Source organism: Chinchilla lanigera, unplaced genomic scaffold, assembly GCF_000276665.1.
Source record: "Chinchilla lanigera isolate Chin_1 unplaced genomic scaffold, ChiLan1.0 scaffold00029, whole genome shotgun sequence".
NCBI lineage: Eukaryota > Metazoa > Chordata > Mammalia > Rodentia > Chinchillidae > Chinchilla > Chinchilla lanigera.
The window spans coordinates 11,471,842-11,492,062 of NW_004955430.1; the positions used below are offsets into that span (position 1 = coordinate 11,471,842).

At 35.6% G+C, this 20,221-nt stretch overlaps 1 protein-coding gene across 1 annotated transcript in view; it reads left to right on the top strand.

Annotated features, from left to right (window-relative positions):
- Kcnh8 (potassium channel, voltage gated eag related subfamily H, member 8) overlaps positions 1-20,221 on the top strand; it is a 355,986-nt gene that overhangs the window by 172,992 nt on the left and 162,773 nt on the right. The window contains exons 4-5 of the mRNA XM_005387459.2: positions 9,625-9,752; positions 15,404-15,644. Coding sequence (XP_005387516.1) covers positions 9,625-9,752; positions 15,404-15,644 — 369 coding nt within the window. The remainder of the gene's footprint in view (positions 1-9,624; positions 9,753-15,403; positions 15,645-20,221) is intronic.

Genomic DNA, 20,221 nt, shown 5'->3' on the forward strand with positions numbered 1-20,221 from the left:
CAGTAGGTGAAGTAACATGCTTTTGGGGAAGAACCTTTTTCAAACTCACACAAACTCATTGGATGGTCTAGCATCACTGAACATACAAAATCAGCTCCAGGCTTTGATGACACTTAAATTTTCAAGTGCTGATTGCAATTATAAAGACCACAATACACTTCCCTCCACATCAATAAAATAGACTAACACCTGGACACAATCTGAAAATAAGTTGTAACTCTATTGTAAAATAACTACAGATTCTCAGGAAGTTACAAGGACAGTACAGAGAGGCCCCATACCCTTCACTTAGTTTTTCCAGTATTTAAAACTTGACTATGGTGCAATGTCAAAACCAAGAAATACACACTAACAATATATGTGTGCAGTTTTATCCATTTCTATGTGTACATCTGTGTAACCAGCAACATAATCAAGGGTACACAGCTATCCCATCACTACAGAAATCTCCTTCTTCACACACTCCTATAATCACATTCTCATCTGTCTCTAACCTCTGACTACCACAAATGTGTTCTCCAACATTTAGAAAATATTACAGAATATTACATAAATGAATAACATAGCATGCAACCTTTTGATATTAGTTCTTTACTAAACATAATACCCTGGAGATCCATCCAAGTTCCCTTCTATATAATTTGTTCTCTCCCCACGCCCCACCCCCCTACATTGCATTTCATGTTATGGATATACCAGCTTCTTTAAGCATCCACACAATGAAGGTCTTTTTGGTTATTTCCAAGTTTTGGAAATCTGTTGTGAACAGCTGGAAAGGTTTTGTGAGGCTGTTTTTATTTCTCAGGATAATTACCCAAGAATATAATTGCTGGCTTATATGGTAAGCATATGACTAGGATCATTTTCTTTAAAAAATTGCCAAACTGTTTTCTAGAGTGACTTTATCACTTTACATTAGAAATGTATGAGAAATCCAATTATTCTGCATACTCATTAGCTATTTATATTCTGACTTTTTTATCACAGCTATTTAGTAGGTACATATTGACATCTCACCATAGTCTCCATTTTTATGACCCTGATGTTTCTTATCATCTTTTCATGTTATTATTTGTCATTCTTTTTTTTTTTGTTTTGTTTTGTTTTTGTTTTTCTTCTAGTACCAGGACTCAAACTCATGACCTTGTGCTTGCCAGGCAGGCGCTGTGCTGCTGAGCTAAATCCCCAGCCCCTTATTTGCCATTCCTACTACTCTTCAGTGACTTGTCTCTTCATGTCTTTCATTTATTTTCTAATTGGTTGTTTGGTTTCTTAATGCTGAGTTTTCAGAATTCTTCATATATTCTAGACATAAATATTTTGTCAGGTGAGTGGTTTCATAATGTATTTTCTCAGTTTTAATTTGTATGACAAATGCATTAGTTTCAAGCTTACTTATATTATTAAAAATTTAATATTAATTTCAATGATTGTTTTTTACTAGATTAACAGAAGTTTTCATTTAGAATTGCCAGCACGTGATGGTAAGACAAGCTAACCAAATGCAGTTGGATTTATAATTGTTTTTAAATTTCTGCAGACATTAACTCCATATTTCCTATACCCAGTTTGTTTCATGTCGTCTGCTTCTGCTCATCCTAGAATCAAGGATTAGTTGGCTTTTTTGGTACTCTAAGAGTAATAAAATTCATAACAGCCTGTTACACAATTCAGGATATGGAAAATCATAGGATACACAATTCATATACCTCTCTTAAAATATTATTTTATGATCATTTCCACTTGGGCTATTCAAGATTGCAAGTTTAAGAATGCAGAAGACATAAATTCATGTTTTTTTCTTAAGTAATTTGAATCTTTATCAATTGATTCAGAAGGACTCTCCAGTTCACAATAAATCAGGCCTGTTTGCCTTTCCCTACAATATTCCTCTTTCAGTTCTTGTCATTCCTGCGTGTCAGTAACTTTTATTTTCCCCTGGGCACATCCACAATTGAGATAATGACTCTCACTAATCAGCTCACTGCTTAACACTCCAAGCCTAGCTCTAACCCAACCAGCTGTGCTTACGGGTCCTGCAAAGCGTGGGTGAGCTGCAACACGGAGGCACGGAGTGTTCCCAGGCCAAATCTTGTGTTAAGGAAGACAGGGAATACTGGGCAGAGAACATAGGCTGAAGTGTAAGCACAGAAAGGTACTTGCTGACTCCGGCTCAAGGTCACCACAGGCTAAAACCAAGTGACTTTCGGTATTTTTGAATCAAGCAGCAGACCTCCCATTCTAATCCCCTATGGACTGGCCATTGATCACAGGCTGTTGTGAAAATGGGGATTCGATCTTTGTCACAGTTAATGTCTTCAGCTGAAGGCAATTCCAGAGTGGACTGAGGGCTATAAAAGGAGAGCTCTGAGCAGACACACTTCCTGCAGCTGTAGACTTAACTCCCCTAACCTGTGGGCAGTGTGTCTGTAGCATGTGCTGTAACTCTGGAAGAGCCTCATTCTTCATTTCCCATCATAAAAATAGGGCCGAATTACTGAAAAATGGCTGCTTCACATATACAACCTTGAAAAAGTTTATGTATAATTTAAATTTATATTGAATGAACTGAATCATAAATTTTATTTTGATTGGGTAAAACTAACAGTATGGTCACAATTGTATTGTCCACATATATATTTCCCCTTAAGAGTTTTTTATATGCAGGATCTGTGATTGTTCTTTTGTTGATTACTTTTAGGGTTATTTTATATAGTAGGAGGTCAGTGATGGGGAAAAAAGAAAGTGTAGAACAAAAGCAAAATATAAATTCTCTACAATGTAGATTATTTTTTCAAAGATTGCATTATAAAATATTCATTTCTTGTTTCACACCCTCTGTATCTCTAGATTTTGTAAAATGCAAAAGTATTTTAATATTCAAAGAACAAATGTGTATAGACTATATAATTTCAGTTCAGTTTACAAAGGGTAAATGCAATTTGGGAGGAAATGTGGGAGGAAATGTGTGGGATTTGATATTGAAGGCAGTCAAGCATTCTTTATTTTACATTTTTCTATGTTTTCTCAAATTTTCCATAGTAAGTTTATATTACCTCTATTTTCTGCTTTTTAAACATTTTGGTCTTTTATAAATTATCAAAACTGTCATCTCATTAAATATGATTATACTCTTAGCTACCGATACTCTGTATCTAGTCAATGCCGATTGCTTTGTGTTGCTGGCAAAATGGGAAGTTGGTGTTGTTAAAGGAATGAAAGTTACATAAAAATCACTATTTACTGAGAGGACTTTTTTTTTATAAATCTGCTTAAAGATTTATAAGTTCAGCCTATCCTTTTATAAATCCTATGTGAGTATGGTACATTTTTTCCAATGGACTTCTATGTTCAGTTTGCTCATGTTTTATTTAATATCTTTGCATCTCTATTCATAAGTGAAAGTGTTCTATGTAAGACCTGTCTGGTTTTGGTAACAGAATTTTACAGACTTAAATAGCAAATTCAGAAATTTTCACCCTTTTCTATTCTCTGAAGCTGTTAAAATACTTATTACATCCTTTAAAATTTGATAACATTCAGCTTTAAAAGTGTTTGAAATGGGCTTTGAGGGTCAGTAAGCCATAGAAACAAGAGTCTCTATGTCTTCCACTGTTAGAGATCTATGTATGACTTGTATTAATTTTTAGACCTATTTTGGTAAATGACTGCTCCTCTCAAGGTATTCACTGACTCTGGAAGACTGTGCAAATACAATTTTTCAGTCATTGGACTTGGATGCCAAGTAGGCTTAGAAACATTTCCATTTTAAAATGATATTCTTTCAGCTGGGGTAAGGTGGCCTTGGAGCATGGGCGGAGTTTTCTCCTCGCTCTCCATCGTGTTCTTAAATAATTCTCCTTTTGTTCCACAGGAACCTTAGTAGTTTCTTACCAGCACTGCATCTGCCACGGCCAGGTAGGTCCCTTGCTACTACCTCAGCCCGCACTCCAACTGTCCCCTGCTCAGTGGCCTATAATTCACTCTGCTAAATTAGAAAAAACTTAGTGACAGCATTAAGAATTCAAATATCCACCATCTTCACTTTGTACTTGTTTAAATTCTAGCAAGTACACAATTTCTGTGGCCTTTAGTTTTCTTTTCAGTAAGTGAGAAAAAACTAATGTCTAATAAAATGAGGGTTCATTGAAAACCAAGACCAAATTCCTAGAATAAAGCATAGATCATGAGAGGGGCCAAGGAATAGAGCTCATGCATGATGTTTTATTGAGAAATCTTAACTCGCTGAGCAAGAAACATAATTTGACTTTTTCCTGGAACCTTACGTCACTCGATATTACTTAAAAACTGAAATTGTTTATTAAATGATCTTGCTTACTGACTGGTACCTTTTCCCCTTATATTACATGGATTCATTACTTTTGACCTGGTGACAACCTACAGATGAATGAAATTTTCATCTTCTTCCTGTTAGTCCACTACTGCTGTCCTTGGTTTCTTTCTACCTTAGTTCTCTTATGGTTCATAGTAATCTATTTTGGATGTATTCTGAAGTCACTTGTACCTTCCCACTTTCTCTGTACTCATCTAGCGAAGCTACAAACTCAAAAGAATCAAGTGTCTGTGCTCTCTATTTTTCATACAGATGACTTAAAAAAAATTAGAATAAAACTAACATGGAGGTACATGGGAACTATGTTAAATTTGTTGTTAGTGGCCTCTTTGGAACTGATACAATTCCTCAACACAATTATTACTTGCTTATTGGCCTTACAAAGCACTCCTTTCTCTCTCCAAGTCAACAGCTCCTGCTTATTATCTTTCACCCTTAGCATTTGATTTCATTTGGAAAGTCAAAAAGGGAAAGAGAAGAAGAGGAAGAAAATAGAAAACAAGAAGAAAGGGAGAAGGAGGGAGGGAGGAAGGAAAGAAGGGAGGAAGGGAGGAAGGAAGAAAGGAAGGAAGGAAGGAAGGAAGGAAGGAAGGAAGGTTTCTAAATCTTTTCGTCAATCTTACATGTTTTCACTTTCATATATAATCAATCTCCCCTTTCTTTCCTTTTATAAGAGCAGGATTGGGTGTTGCTCTTAACTAGATAAAATCACTCAACAAAGTGCAGTCTGAAGAACCACTGCCCTTTCCTTTCTCCTTTGAAATATGCTCTTCTCTTAGACTCTTTGACACATTCATCATTTTGTCCCTTTCATGGTTTTTCTTTTCATGTTCTTTTTTGCCCTCACAGTTGGCCTGTTACACTTTGGAAGGCATAGACTGTCTCATCGCTCTTGAAACTCTCTTAGTAGATAATTTCATAATGAGTTCTAGACAAAGTCAGGCAACTGCATTCTCTAAAAGTATTTGAAGCATGCCAGCTTTGTTTCACGTCTACTACCATCTAGTCTAAATTGCCATCGTGTTTCCACAGATCTGCTAAAATGGGCTCCTGGGTATCTCATATTACAATTAAATGTGTTATTTTAAAGCATACATTTTTTTATGCCACTGGATTACTTAAAATCTTGCTCTGGGTTCAAGTGCAAAAACTATTAACTACCATCCAGAACTTGTTTACACATAGGACTCCTCAATTTGCCATTGCTTTCACAGGGCATAGAGCAGCCTAGCTAGAGACCACATTTGCTGTGCTCTGTTGTAGACAGACATGGCCAGTAGGGTTCCACCTTCTACACAGGCAGTTTCTTGTCATCGGCTTCCCCTTCCCTCTCCCAGGGAGGTGTCTTGGGCTGGAAGACAGAAGCTTCTTGCAAAGCATGGCAACACCATTGTAGTGTGCTAACCACTGCTGTGTTCCAGGAAAAGAAGGGAGACAGAAAAATATATACATGCACACAAACAGAAAGGGCGAGAAGGAAAAAAGAGAATGAGAGTGAAAAAAAGAAAGGTATTTCCTCATCCAAGCCATCATAAACACATATTCATGGTCTCTTTACAGGAACAGCTAAAGCTGCTTCTTGACTGATATTTCATCATTACAGTAGAATCAGGAGCAGGCATGTTAATGTAGCTTTGAAGGCTTTGCGTGGTCCGTTGACTTCTACCTGCCTCAGTTTCCCTTTATCTCTCCTCCCATTTTCTGTGCCCTAACTCTTCAAGAGCTTTTTGGTTTTTGAAAGATGCTGAACTCTTTTCTACCTAAGGTGCTTACACATTTCTTTTGTTCTGCCAGGGATGTCCTTTTCTGTCCTACCCCTGCATTTTCTAACAATATTCATGCTTCAAATTTAAACACTAAATCATCCATCACAATCATTTGGTGCTCCTCACCACCACCACTGCAAAGAGTTTTATCAGATACCATTGTTGAATAGTCTAATATCTTACCTTTTTAGTTGCAAAATAGTCTTACATGAAAGTTACACATACATACATAATGTATATTATAAAATATTCCTATAAGTCATAATATCCCCCAAACTCAATTAAAGTTGTAAGATTTTACTAACAGTTTATTAAAGCACACACTATCCAGGCTAGAGACTGTATCTCTCAGATTCTTTTGTAGCTAGTTACTGTCATGCACTTAGGCATAGTTTTAAAACAGTCATACATTTCTCTAAAATGTTGCTTAATTTTGCATACATCTGAGTATTTGTGTTGCTATGTTTTTGGTAATTTTTTTTTTGCTTCCAGTCTCAACTATGTGTTGTTGATATATTTCTATATAAATAGGCGGGAACTATTTCATTCACTTTGATTTAAGTCTGACATAAATGCAGTATGATTGAATTAAAATATTCTATTCCAGGCCTCTACCAAGTGGATATTGGATTCATTTCTAATTATACAAATCTATGCAAATACACATGAGTATATACTGTGTATATTGATGTGTTTCTGCATATATACAATTCACACATATTACTGTAATAGATAATATTTTAATATCTTTTTTTAAAGAATGAGTTGCTCTACATGGTATTTGTGATTTTTATTTTATTCAGGAGTCACAATCCCGAAGCATTTTAAATTCCTTTCTCTGCTTTGGAGATTTTAGATCCCATAAGTAAAATGATTCTCAAACCCAATCTTACATGAGAATAAAACTGTGACTACAAATTCTGAGTGATCCTCTTTCTTCCACTAAGAGCCAAGATCAAGACAAATATGTGTCTTCAACATTTCCTTCTGATGGGCCCTTTATTCAGATGATAAAATTGCTATTGTTTGATTTGGAAAAATCTCAGCTATTAATTAGAGTTCCTCACTAAAAGGGAAATTGTCTCAGTGACTGTCATAAATATCTGCTCCATTTTGTAGTGAGCCTTGTAATTCAACTTGGCATTTCAAAACCAACTGATACTGCAGAAGCAGCTTACTGGCCTTACATATTTCTATAGACATTGTCTTACAACTTTCTCTGTTTTCAAATTTAAACACATTTAAAATTAGCCCTTACTGTAGTAAAAGTTACATTTTCAAGTGTAATTTACAAGAGTTCTATATGAATCAAAAAATTTAACACACAAAGACATGACTTGAACTTTTAGCAATATAATGAAGCTTTGTTGAACTCTCAATGTTTTAAGAAACTGTCCCTTCTGATACTATTTTTTGCACATGAACATGCTTTTAGTGAATTGTATGTATAGCAGCATAGCATATTTTATTTTTAAAAGTTTAACATGTGTAGTAGAAAGTGAACAATTAAAGAAAAAGTGTAACATCATATTAAATTTTGCAGTGAATAAAATGTCCTATTTGTTGGTCATTAGAGCATCTCAGGTGGTGTAGGAATGGGAGGATCATTAAAGTCCTCTAGCTCTGAAGTCCAAACTCAGATGAGCAGGGCCTGTTCTACCCATTATGTGCGTGACACTCTGCAAAATGCTGCAGTTGCCAACATGGATGGAAGTCATTATGAGATTTGTGGATGGACTAGGAACTATTTTACAGCAATCTCATTCACGTCTGACTCTACCCACTACATCAATCACTGTGACTGTAGGACATGTTATTAGACTTTCAGGTTTCTCATGTGTAAATAAAGGGTAGTCATACTTATCACATATATATTTGGAGGATTAATTGGAGCAATAAATACTGAAGAGCTAGAACACAACCCTGACACACGGTAGCCATCATAGTAGTTACATGACTTCTCCAAAGTAGGAATCAAGTAAAATTGTTTTTATAAATGAGAGAAATCAGAGAATTCATGCTAGAGAGAATTGACAATGAAACTTAGACAAATATTAGATTTTACTTTTCAAGTATTTTTCAATCATTGTAGTATGAATATAATTTATTGGGATGAAATTGTTGATGAATCAACCAAATAAAGACTAAATGTTTCTTAATCTAATATAAACTCATTATTTCTTTTAGACAATAGGACTTTGGAAAGAAAATGATATAGCTCATTTCTTACCTCATTTTACTAAAATGTAGTCCAATTGGATTAAAGACTTAAATGTCACAAAATTTAAAGTAAAGATATAAAGATATCAGAAGAAACTTGCATAGATTTTAAAAATGACTTTCATGTGAAAAAAATTGCCTATGCAAGACATAATGTTTAAACACCACAAATAGATTGAAAAGTATGAAATATAAAAATTTCAAATTTTCAGACATAATAAGGCACAAAGTAAAGTTAGAAACTTGGGGATATTTTTGGCAGTATGTGTGATTTGATAAATGGAAATTAGTATACGAAGAGCTATTATAAGTAAGTACAAATTTAACTTTGAAGTTGGCAAGAACATATGATTTGACCTTAGAAAATTAAAGGAAATGAACAATAAGCATTGTAAATATACTCATTTATATCCATGATTTTTAGAATATAATTTCAGATTATGATGCCGTATTCTACAGCTCAAAATGTTAGACAGCATTCATATGATATTTTGTAATGTGGGTATTTGTGATGAAGCAGATATATCCATTCACTTTCCTCAATTGTAAATAGGTGAAATTAAATTTGGAATCTCAATATAAAATTTCACAATGAACATAATCATCATTGATAGTTTCTCAGTTCACAAACGCAAAGCTCCATGCCTTCAAGAGTTTTCATGGTAGGATTTTCTAAATAGATTTTTCTTAAATCCTGCATAAAAGTTTCTCTTAAATCCTGCATAAAAGTAAATATTAATGATAGAGAAACAATATAACTGCTAAGGCTAGTTATATCTTTTAAATGTTTGTCATTATCTTTAAAGTCAATGGGATAGAACAACAATGTGGAGATTTGGAGTGATTTACAAGTTAGTTTGATGTGAATAAAGTAATATGTGCACAGATTTTATTTTAAACTTCTATTTACGTAGGGAAAAGTAATTATAAATATGGCTATAACATATGTAATAGAAATTTTCTTTTAAAAGTTTTGAGTGAAATCAGGGAGGTGAATACTTCTCTTTAAAGCTTTTCTGAACTATTTGAAAGTTCCTCTATTCTCATGTTTGTTTTATTTTTTTAAAAATATTAATGGAGTTCATACACTGAGTTTTTAAAAAATGTAAATTATAAAGGACTAAAATTAAATAAAATCTCACCAGCAGGCTGCAGATCATTTTAAGTGTCCTAAATCATGAGCATACTATGTACTTTTGAAAGTGAACTGTCACAGCGTGCATTCTTGAGATGAATTGATGCAATGAATGCATTGATATCTAAATGAGTTTTATTTTCCCCTAGACAAAGCCAAAGGAAGATCAAGAGCAGGGACCCATTTTGATTCAGCCCGGAGACGGAGCCGAGCCGTCCTTTATCACATCTCCGGGCACCTGCAAAGAAGAGAAAAGAACAAACTGAAAATAAATAATGTAGGTGATGTATGTGTACACTATGAATGCTAGAGTTTTCCTTGGTGGCAATGTTTTATTCACTAAAGATAGGCTCCGATTACTCATTTATTGGCTTTCCTGGATTTTTTTTCCACTTTGGTTTGTGCTTGCCTATAAAGAACAAGCTGGGAAAGGCCAGCAGTCCTGAGACATTTCTGTAATAAAAGTGCTTAATCATAAGGTTATCACAGCAGAGATCAGAATATTACTGAAATGCAGCACAGTATAGCACTGCGGACACGCAAATGGGGACATACCAGTTACACTTGAGGCAAGATAATGCAGAAAGATAATGCATACTCATATTTTATTGGTTAAAATTTCTCAAATTTAATGTTAGTTTCACGTATTTTGTACTTTATGTCATTTTTCTTAATGCTTTTACCCGGAGAGACCATGAACAAATCAGTTATTATTCTTTTTTACAAAGTTATATTTCATACAAAACCCAGTTGCACCATTAGATTATGTGCTTTACAATACACAGTTTTGCAAAAATGTTGCGCTTTTAATGAATTACAGCAAAGCTGCTTTCTGAAAACTGATGTTTATCTGTCAAAAGCCACAGGGAATAACTGTGCCTATGAAACGTGTTTCCTTGACGAATTTTGCTTGGCACACAACTTCATGGATAAGAACATTTGGTTGAATTTCAGTGCAGAGACTTCACCTTCATTGAGAAATCCAGAACAATGACTGTTTAGATGTAGATAATAAAGTTAAGTTTTCAAATGACGTTAGTGTAGTTAATTTGCAGTGTCGAGTTCTGATCACATATCTGGGGAGTTTGTGACTGTGACTGGCAGGCTGAATACTTGGTCTAATTTGCCAGTGACATTAGAAAGAGTTAAGGCAAGCAGCTAGAGCTATTTTGGATTTGATCTACAGTAAGAGCCAGCAAATCTGGGAGTGAAGGACATAGGAGAGTCTCGAGCATCTTACTGTTACAGAGTAAGCCTTGCACCTACCTAATCTTATGTACAACTGTTTGATTAAAATGGCCCTTGCATCAGTCATGAGAAGTATCCATTTCTCTCTGACTGTTGTGAGTAAATAAAGATACAAAAACCTAGGGTGTAGAGAGTTGGTATGGGAGGGCTGCACCCTGCTTTTGCTTCAGTGTGATTCTTTTCTAGAAGCTAAAACAAGATGTTTAGATCTAGTTATACTCCAAAGACCGTAAGCCATGGCCACACATCACTTCTGAGAGTCACACGGTGATTTGTGATGTTGTTGTTTTGACTTCATGTGCATGTTTTCTAGGGGCACCTGTACCCTAGTGCCGGGTTAACTTCCTGAGAATCCAGAGAGAGACCTAAGAGTGCGTACAGCTTAATCTATGGATCCTTCCCCTGTTTCCTGTTCACATTTCCTTTAAGTCTCCAAGTCAGCCTTCATCACAGTAGACAAGTTCTTGGAAGAAGAAAGTCTTCCAACTTTCAATTGAGTAGTAGCATTTAGTCGAGAATCATTTAAATGTTGTAAGCAAGTATCAATGAGCTTTACAATTCATGTGCTGAGCCTATTGTCCCTTTATATTTAATTTATATCCAATAAAGTACAAAATATTACTTAAAATCTGATTTTAAAAACTCATAGCTCACACTGCTTAGCTAACTGCTTAATTACCCTCCATTTCAAAAATATAAACATCAGGGTGGAGCATTAAAGTAACACATAGTAATTAAGGGTGTCTAATCAATACAATAAATCTGATAAGTACAGGTAAATCTTACTTCTGAAGCAAAGTGTGAAAGCACTTGGTCCTCTTTACCATCCCTTTTCAAGAACAGTATAGAATGTCAAATGAGACAGATGGCAGAAGGAGAGAAGACAGGAAGGAAATGACCTGCATAGTTTACTGGCTAAACAATATCTGGATGGATTCTGGCTGTAATAACATTTGCATAGATGAAAAACAATTTTAATATTTTTTAAAGAGAATAAGAAAATAATTCTTCGATAAAACATTAGAGATAATACAGAGTTTCACTACACAAGATGGTAGGATGTATTTAAAAATTCCTTTCACTTCATATTATTTAATTCTTCCATCTAGAAAGGACTAGGTATATTTTTATTAGTTCCATTTTACTGATGGGAAAAAAAAAAACGAGCTTATTTAAAATCTTGAAAGAAGCACCGGCTCTGGGATTCAGCTCTTAATGTTGTAACTCAAGGCCACTGCTCTGTCCGCTGTCTTGCCCCTTCCCTGGAACAATTCTATGGAATGGGCAGTCAGACATGCTTCAACCAAAGACAAATGAATGCTTCGGGCCATTGGCAGGGCTTGAGGACAGGAGCACCACACCTTTAATCCTAGCTCTAACTTTTCCAGGTACATCTTGGGAAAGGTACTTACTTTCTGCCTTCCTTGATTTCTTATTCTGTCTATTAAATCAGAAGGAGATGATACAGGTGTTCGCAACACAACAGAATATTATAAAGGTCACATGAGAGCCTGTGGAGCTTGAAAGAAGTGCCATAAAAGCAAAAATACCGCCAGCAGGCTACTGTGCTCGTGGTCCTCAAAGGCGTACACTGGCTTACCCAGTGTGGCAGACAATTTCGTCCTTCTTTGTTGATTCAGGTGATGGTTTCAAAGGAATGCTGCAAAAATACTTTAAGAAGCACCTACTTTAATTAGTCATTAGGGTTAAAGTTTGTGTTTCAGTAATCCACAGGGGAGAGGCTAAACAGTTAAAACTTGACCAGTACTAAAGAAATAAGCTTCAAAATTAAAAAGTACTGTACACCTAAGATCTTGATAGGTTAGTTGTATTATTTTGCAGGCAAAATGTATATATTATAAATTACATGACTCCTTCACTTCCTTCTAACAGCACAATTTTACAAATGTGCACATTTTTTTTTTTACAATTATATGACTTTCTCTTCCAGTGAAAGCAATCTCGATAAAATTTTGAAATACTGTGGTAGAAGTAGAGAAACATCTCTTTCTCCACCTAGATGATTGTGTAAATGTATGTGAAGGCTTTAACGATTCAAAATGTAGTCTAACCTAAGATGTACTGAAGTCAGTATAATTTAAAAATAATATATTTTAAAGATAATTCAGTAATTGTAAATAACATGCTTTAAATAGCCTATAAAATGATATTGTATGATTAATTTTCTAATTTGTGGACATAATGAGTATATCACTGCATTTTTACATCAACTCCATTAATTCTTCGTGTAATCAGTATAATCCAAATAAACGCTTTAGTTTATGAGTTTTGCAAATCCTCAACATAGAATTTGCTTTTCCCTTCAACAGAGTAAACTTTAGTTACATGATGATAAACTATATAGATAGAAAATGAAATGCTCCCCGTGGCTTCTGATAATTTCTTCTTGCAGTAAATATTTAGAGAAAAATGATACTGGAACGTATCTTGTGCTGTTATCTTTGGAAGTGGCTTGTGGAGCCTGAGATGAATACCATAAACCTCAACTCCCTCTTCTGTGTTCCTGCCTGGGTTTTGATGTCAACCCCAACAATTTCTCTCCTTTTTTCAGTTTTGTGCCAAAGTCCACCTTTCAGACTGGTCTCTCAAAACCTGAATATGAGATAAAATACATAGGTCAAGTCTCAAAGAATTGCATGATACTAAAGAGCCATCTGGAAGTAGTAAAGCAGTGTCCCTCATGAAGTAGTGGCATTATAGATGCCTGTGTAAATTGAGAGAACACATTACTAAGGAGCAGAAACCAGCCCTGGGAATGCCTACCAAGGAGACATGCCAGAGAGCAGGCGTCTTCATTGCAGATAGCAGAACTACAGTATTAAATCACAAATAGTCACCACCAAGAGCTAAGTGTCTGTGGTCTCTCTTACTGCTTTTTGAATTTGAACACATTATATTAACCTACCCCTCCTTCAAAAGTTGAGACAAGAAGTCAACACTGTGACCTGCAAGTAATATGTATTCTAGAGCTTTTAACTGTTTTGTTAATTCAACTTAAGTTTTAAATTTAAGTTCTCATTTCCATCTTATATTTCTCATTACTTGAGGTCAAAACAAGGTCTGCAAACACAGCTCACAGTCTTGTCAAATTTTCGCACACACTATTGCTGGGTCTTCCTTTGTCTCATAGTAATAAGGGAATTCCTTATCCATTGCACTGCTTTGAAAGTGCGTTTTTGAAGTGCGTTTGCAGTTATCAAAAACTCCAGATAGCTGTTCTGCATTTAATCAATTGTACAGTAAACATTACCTTCTTCCTACCATGACTTGAATAATAAACCTTAAGTAACTTTCTCACTTTACCACTTACCAAGGGCTGGCCACTCTCAGACCACATCCACGTTGATCAAAATTAAGAGGTTTGAGGTCCTCCTTGGAAAACTACCAACACCCACAATGCAAGAGTGCATGTACAGGCCAGGGAATATAGCTCAGTGGCACAAGCGCCTGCCTGGCAAGGGCAAGGTCCTGAGTTCAATCCCTGGTACCAAAAAAATAAATAAAGAAAAATAAAAAAAGAGTGTATGTGCAGCCTGGTGATATCGTAAATGAAATATAAGCAACTGAGAGATTGGTAATCTCTATGCTTTCTTTTAAGAAAAAGCAATCTTTGCTGACATCAATAGAATCTCAAGGCAAATATATTCTTTAGCAAATAAATATATTCTCTAGCAAATAAATATATATTCTTTAGCAAACAGATATATTCTTTAGCAAATAAATATATTCTTTAGCAAAGAAATGCCATCTACAAATCATAAGAATATAGAATGTCCTTATGGCAGTAGGCACATAGACACATCCTTGTATTTATAATGAGTATAGGGCATAAGATTATACTTGTAACTGTGGATATCTTTAGAAGACCTTGTAGGTCTGTGTTTTTTAATGAACATGTCTGGATTGCTCACTTAACATTCATGATGAAATTCTGCACATTCCTGTTATTTGTAAAAAAAGAAAAAACCCTGCTTAATTTCAGTACAGCCACATATTGCATAATGATAGAGACACATTCTAAGAACTATGTCTCCAGATGATTTCACTGTTCTGTGAAATTCAAGGAGTTTCATTACACGAGCCTGGATAGTACAGGACAACCGCCAGACGAAGCCTCCTGGTATAGTCAGCACAGGAAGGAAGGTAGACACGTCTGAGGTTGCCGCTAGTATAACACTGTGTGCTGTTTTTCAGTAATTTTTATTGTACAAGTGGAAATACACTCTAAAAATAACAATGAAAACATAAACTGGTAACATTTATTGCTATTATTAAGTATCATGTACGGTATATATTTGTCTGTGCTATACTTTTATATGACTGGTAATACAGTAGGTTTGTTTGTAGCAACATCACAAAAAGGTGAATAACGTGCTGGGCTGCAACATTACAATGGTTATAGTGTCACTAGGCAATAGGAATGCTTCGTTTCCATTGTAATCTCGTGGGACCTCATCATAGATGAAGGGTGTTGCTGGCTGAACCAGTTATACGACACACGACCCAGTATATGCCTCAAGTTTAAAAGTCACTTGTGAGACACACTGACGTGGTAGGCGTGAATGATCCTCCTCATAAAAGTGTGTACTTCATGCAGTGGGTTCCTTGCTTCTAATATTGTGCTCCCCCTCCCCTTTCTCTTCTTGTCTTTATCCACAGAACGTTTTTGTAGATAAACCAGCATTTCCAGAGTATAAAGTTTCTGATGCAAAAAAGTCCAAATTCATACTCCTGCATTTTAGCACTTTTAAAGCTGGCTGGGACTGGCTTATTCTGTTGGCGACGTTTTATGTTGCTGTGACTGTACCTTACAACGTTTGCTTTATTGGCAACGATGACCTGTCCACGACTCGGAGCACAACAGTCAGTGACATTGCAGTGGAGATTCTTTTTATTATAGGTAAGAATCAGTAGTTGGTTTCCTAAGAGATTTTCATATGGGAATGAAGACTTTTTTGACATGGTCATTTGCATGATCATTTGCATGATCATTTGCATGATCATTTGCATGGACATACCTCAGCCTGGGATGCAGATTGTGGAGAGGCACAGATTTGGATTCTGAAAACCGCCTCTTGCAGTTGTTGCACTGTTCCTTTATTCAAATGGATCTCGAATGATGTTCTGTTTTTCTGTACTTACTTTGGCAAAATGGGATAAGAGAAGACTTAGTGCCTCGTCTGCTTGTGCTTTCACCATCCGTCACTTCGTTAACTATGTAGAGTCAGAGATGGGGCTTGGCAAAAACCCACCTGTAGCACTGGAATGGTCCTGAGCATATGGTTATTCCTTCACATCTTCCCAAGTCCTTTCAGTATGCTGTAGAAGCTTCAGTAAATGACATGATTGCAAAGTAAAGGGTTACATAAGTTGATCAAGATAAGCAGTGGGTATCTGGTTTTGACTAAATGATAGGCCCCCCGTGGCTGTTTGTCAGGGATATTTATCTCAGGATTATTGAAAACCTCCGTTGATGCTACATCTGTTCCAAACTTATAAACTTCTTCCTATTTTCCTGTCTCTTACAGCATAGCGATCAAGGCCTTGTTTCAGTGGCGGTAGTTTGTCTCAGTGAAGCTGTTAAAGCTATGGGGCCAGAGTGTATTCTCTGAGTACTGGTGCATGTTTGCTCTGGATGAGTGTGTGCACTCTTGACGTGACTTGTGCATGCTTGTTGTCATCGTACCTTTTGGGCACTCTGCTCAGGACCCTGTCAAGACCCCCATTTCCACCCCAAAATTGATAGCTGTAGTATTTCAAACCACTAGATGGCAATGTTGTCTATTAGGTAGTTTGGTAAGGCTACACGCTCAATTTAAATTTTTAAATTAAAGATGTTGTTTGTTTAAAAGGTATAATCATAAAGGGAGCTGTTAAATCACTGTTATATGGCAAATGACATCTTTCTGGTTTGAACAAGAGTTAAAGATAAAAATCATAGAAAAACTAGCTGTATCAAATGCCAGTCCACAGTGATTTTATATCCTCTTGCTCTGAGTTTGGTTTCTTCTCCCAAAGATGTTCATGACGCACACATCAGTGATCATCCTGAGGATGCTCTCCATGTGTTCTCAGCAGCTCTTTCCTGAGAACTGCTCAGAGTTCTCAGGATTTGGCCAGTCATCCCATATGTGCAAGGCCAAATTTTCTTCTGTGTAGTCACTAGTTGACAGGTTTCATGAAATAAGAGATGTAAGCATCTGTTTAACGAGTATTTCACTTTGTGCTTAAGGTTGATTTTTTCAATTCTGCTCTGCTAATGGGGCACCATCTTGCCTGAAATTTTCTCTGGATGTTTGAAATAGCATAGACACAGGAGTCGATGATGTCTTACTTTCCTCCATGAGAATTCATACCTATGAAAGAGAAGCCTTATAAATTTTTGTTTGGTTGTTTGTGTTGAGGCTGCCTTTCTCTTCTGAACGGACGGGGACTATTTTGCTCCATAGCAACTACACTTAAAATCCTCTGTGTTCTCTGTTTTCTACTGTGCCAGGCAACAAAGTGTTTCTCTTGATAGGTGATACCGATCCATTACCAGCTACATGACAAAGCAGTGGAAGCCCAGTGCTATTTTCATGCAGTTTAGTTTGTATAAAGATTACTTTAGCATTTCATATTTTTGGTCTGCCAGTTCTATTAGTATCATTCCTGCCTGGAATTCCTATCTTCCTGAGCAGTAAGAAATTCCTTGCTGTGTTCTACTGCTTTGTCTTTGTCTTTAAAAGTACTGGAAGTACATAAATTATGAAGTACTTGAAAAATAGTTTAAACTAACATTTCTCCAAATGAATTTCCCAGAACCTGTACTCTATAAGTTTTTCACAAAGTTGGCTTAAAGATAATTTTTGATAAATGAGTTAAAATACCAGGAATGAAAAAGTACATTGTATCTTTACAATGCTAACAGTGTTTGTACCATTTAATATTTATTAAATTAGTGTGTGTGATTAATTGAAATGTATTTTCAACATATATTTGCTTTCTATTTCTAGAATAGTGTCACTGAAATGGAATCTTACAATCAATTGGTTCACTTTTAGAAAGGTTTGAGGAGGGAAGGTTTTCATATAGTTAAAAGATGATGCCTTCAAAATATTTTGTTATTTGTACCCAGTCCATACAAATATTAACCAACATAGTTATTTTTAAATGAGAAATGGTTAAATAAAAAGCAGAAATATGTAAATGAAGAAGGATTCACAGATGAAATTAAAGCCAGGAAATTACAGATCTTTTTTGGGTATTCACAGTATACTTCAGCATTGTACATCTCTAAGAAATCTTGTGGTAAAAAAATCTAAAGTTGATTAATCCAGCATCTTGCTGGATTTATTTTTATCTCAGAAATCATTTTTCCCAGACCACTTAGTGATTCTCTTTTGGCATGACTGACTAAAAACCATTCTTCCCAGATGGATTCACCATTTGTTTTAAAAAGTGTCTGACTATAATTTTATTAGTCAAAACTTAAATATGAATAGTGGGCTCGAAACTCTCCTAAGTACTCTCTTACTTCTAAATTAAATTATTTTGTAAGCTGCATTAGTTCTCTAAATCAATAGGACGCAGTGCTTCGCTGACTTACAAAGTTAGCCAAGAAAGTTACCCATGTAACTTGAAAACTGTCATATTTAAATCAGCTGCTGATTGAATCAAAGTCTTATAGAAACTTAAAATGAGAGGTAACACAATAGTTATTTAATCCAATCTTTCTTACATTATAGGTGGGAAAACTGAAGCTTAATTATATTCCCAAGGTCACATAACTGACGGCAGATGAAGGTCTCCAGGTTGTTGGAGCAAGTTTCTTGTTTATGAATTTACAGTCAATATGATTCTGTTGTATGAAAACTTTCACTCAATTTGCTTTTTTTTATTTATAGTAATGCAGCAGAAAGTGAGAGAAAGAAGGGCCAACTTGAATCTCTGCAATCTTGGTAGTGGAGCTGTTGTATACCAATGACAAGAGTCATCTGCCTCATTTCCTTAATAAAAACCCAAAGAACCTAACTTTGTGCAGGCAGCAGTATGCCCAGACCAATATGCCCAGACCAAGGAATAAATTTTGAACTAGGTAAACTTAGGCTAATTCCTTCCCCTTCACCTAATTCTGGTATAGGGGTAAGTATGTACTAGTTTTATCCAGTGGAGCATAAATGAATCTTTGGGGGAGGGGGCTTGAAATAATATGAAAAAATGAGACAAGCAGTGGAAAAGATTTTCATCCTCATTCTTCCCCTTACTCCAGGATGTATGAGTGGGGAGGCTATGATGTTACCGGAATCGTCTTGTAATCTTTAGAGATGGCAAGGGTGTAGATGGCAGAGCAGAGAGTCCGAGATGTTGAATCTCCAAACACTATCTTGGGTAGTAAAAATGTTCCTTCTATGGGGGCCACTGTTAATAGTATATTCTGTTCTAATACTTGTATCACTAAAAATACAAACTCACATACACGATTTAATCATTTGTGGCCCCTTCCACTGGGCCATTTTGAAGGCTCTGAGCTATATCCTTTTTAAAGGAAATAGACTTGTTTTTTTCCATTTTATCATTCCACCGTGAGTCTATTTAGGAAGCAACTTGCTCATACTTATTATCTGCTGCTATAGCCAGAAGGCTTAAAGTCAGACTACACCACAAAGTTGTGACTGACTGGCTTCGACTCTCTTAGAATTCCTCAGGGAACTCAGCATCGAAGGAGACATGGCATTAGACTGTGCTTTTAGTTTACTCTGTGTTGACTTTAGTCATAATTCACCAAGTTATTTAAGAGGACTTCCAAAACAACAGATTAGAAAGACCAGTGATGGAAAATATAGCTAAAAACATGACAGCTCGGAATTTCCCAGAATAGAAAAATGCATATAAATCCTGAAATCAAAAGACTATTCCAGGTACCAAACTGGATAAATAAAAACATTTCCACAGCTAAACAGTGAACAGCAACAATGTAAATCATAAAAGATTAAAAATAAAATCTTAACATCTGGTAATCTGAGCAACTTCATTGAAGATAACAATATGTAATACAACAACCACTGTTAATTCCTATCATTTGGTTTGAAACCCCATATCATTTTTAATGTCTTTGGTTTTGTTTGTATTTTGCTATTGATCTTTTCTGAAAACCATTCTCTTTAAAATTAAAAAAAAATTTAAAAATTTAAAACACAAAATCTTAAGTTTTTTATAAGGAAAGAAAATTTACTTATAAAGGGTAAAAATTAGACTGAAATTTGATTTATCAGCAACAACAGAGGCCAAAAACTATGAGATTATCTAGCCTACAAGAAAAAAATACAGGGCTGGGGATATAGCTCAGTGACATAAGGGCCTGTCTGGCAAGCTTGGTCCTGAGTTCGATTCCTGGTACCAAAAAAGAAAAAAAAAAAAAGAAAAAATACCAATTTCCTTTTTTATTCCATCCCTTGCCCTCCCCTTCCCTTTCCATCCTTTCTTCCTTCCATTTTT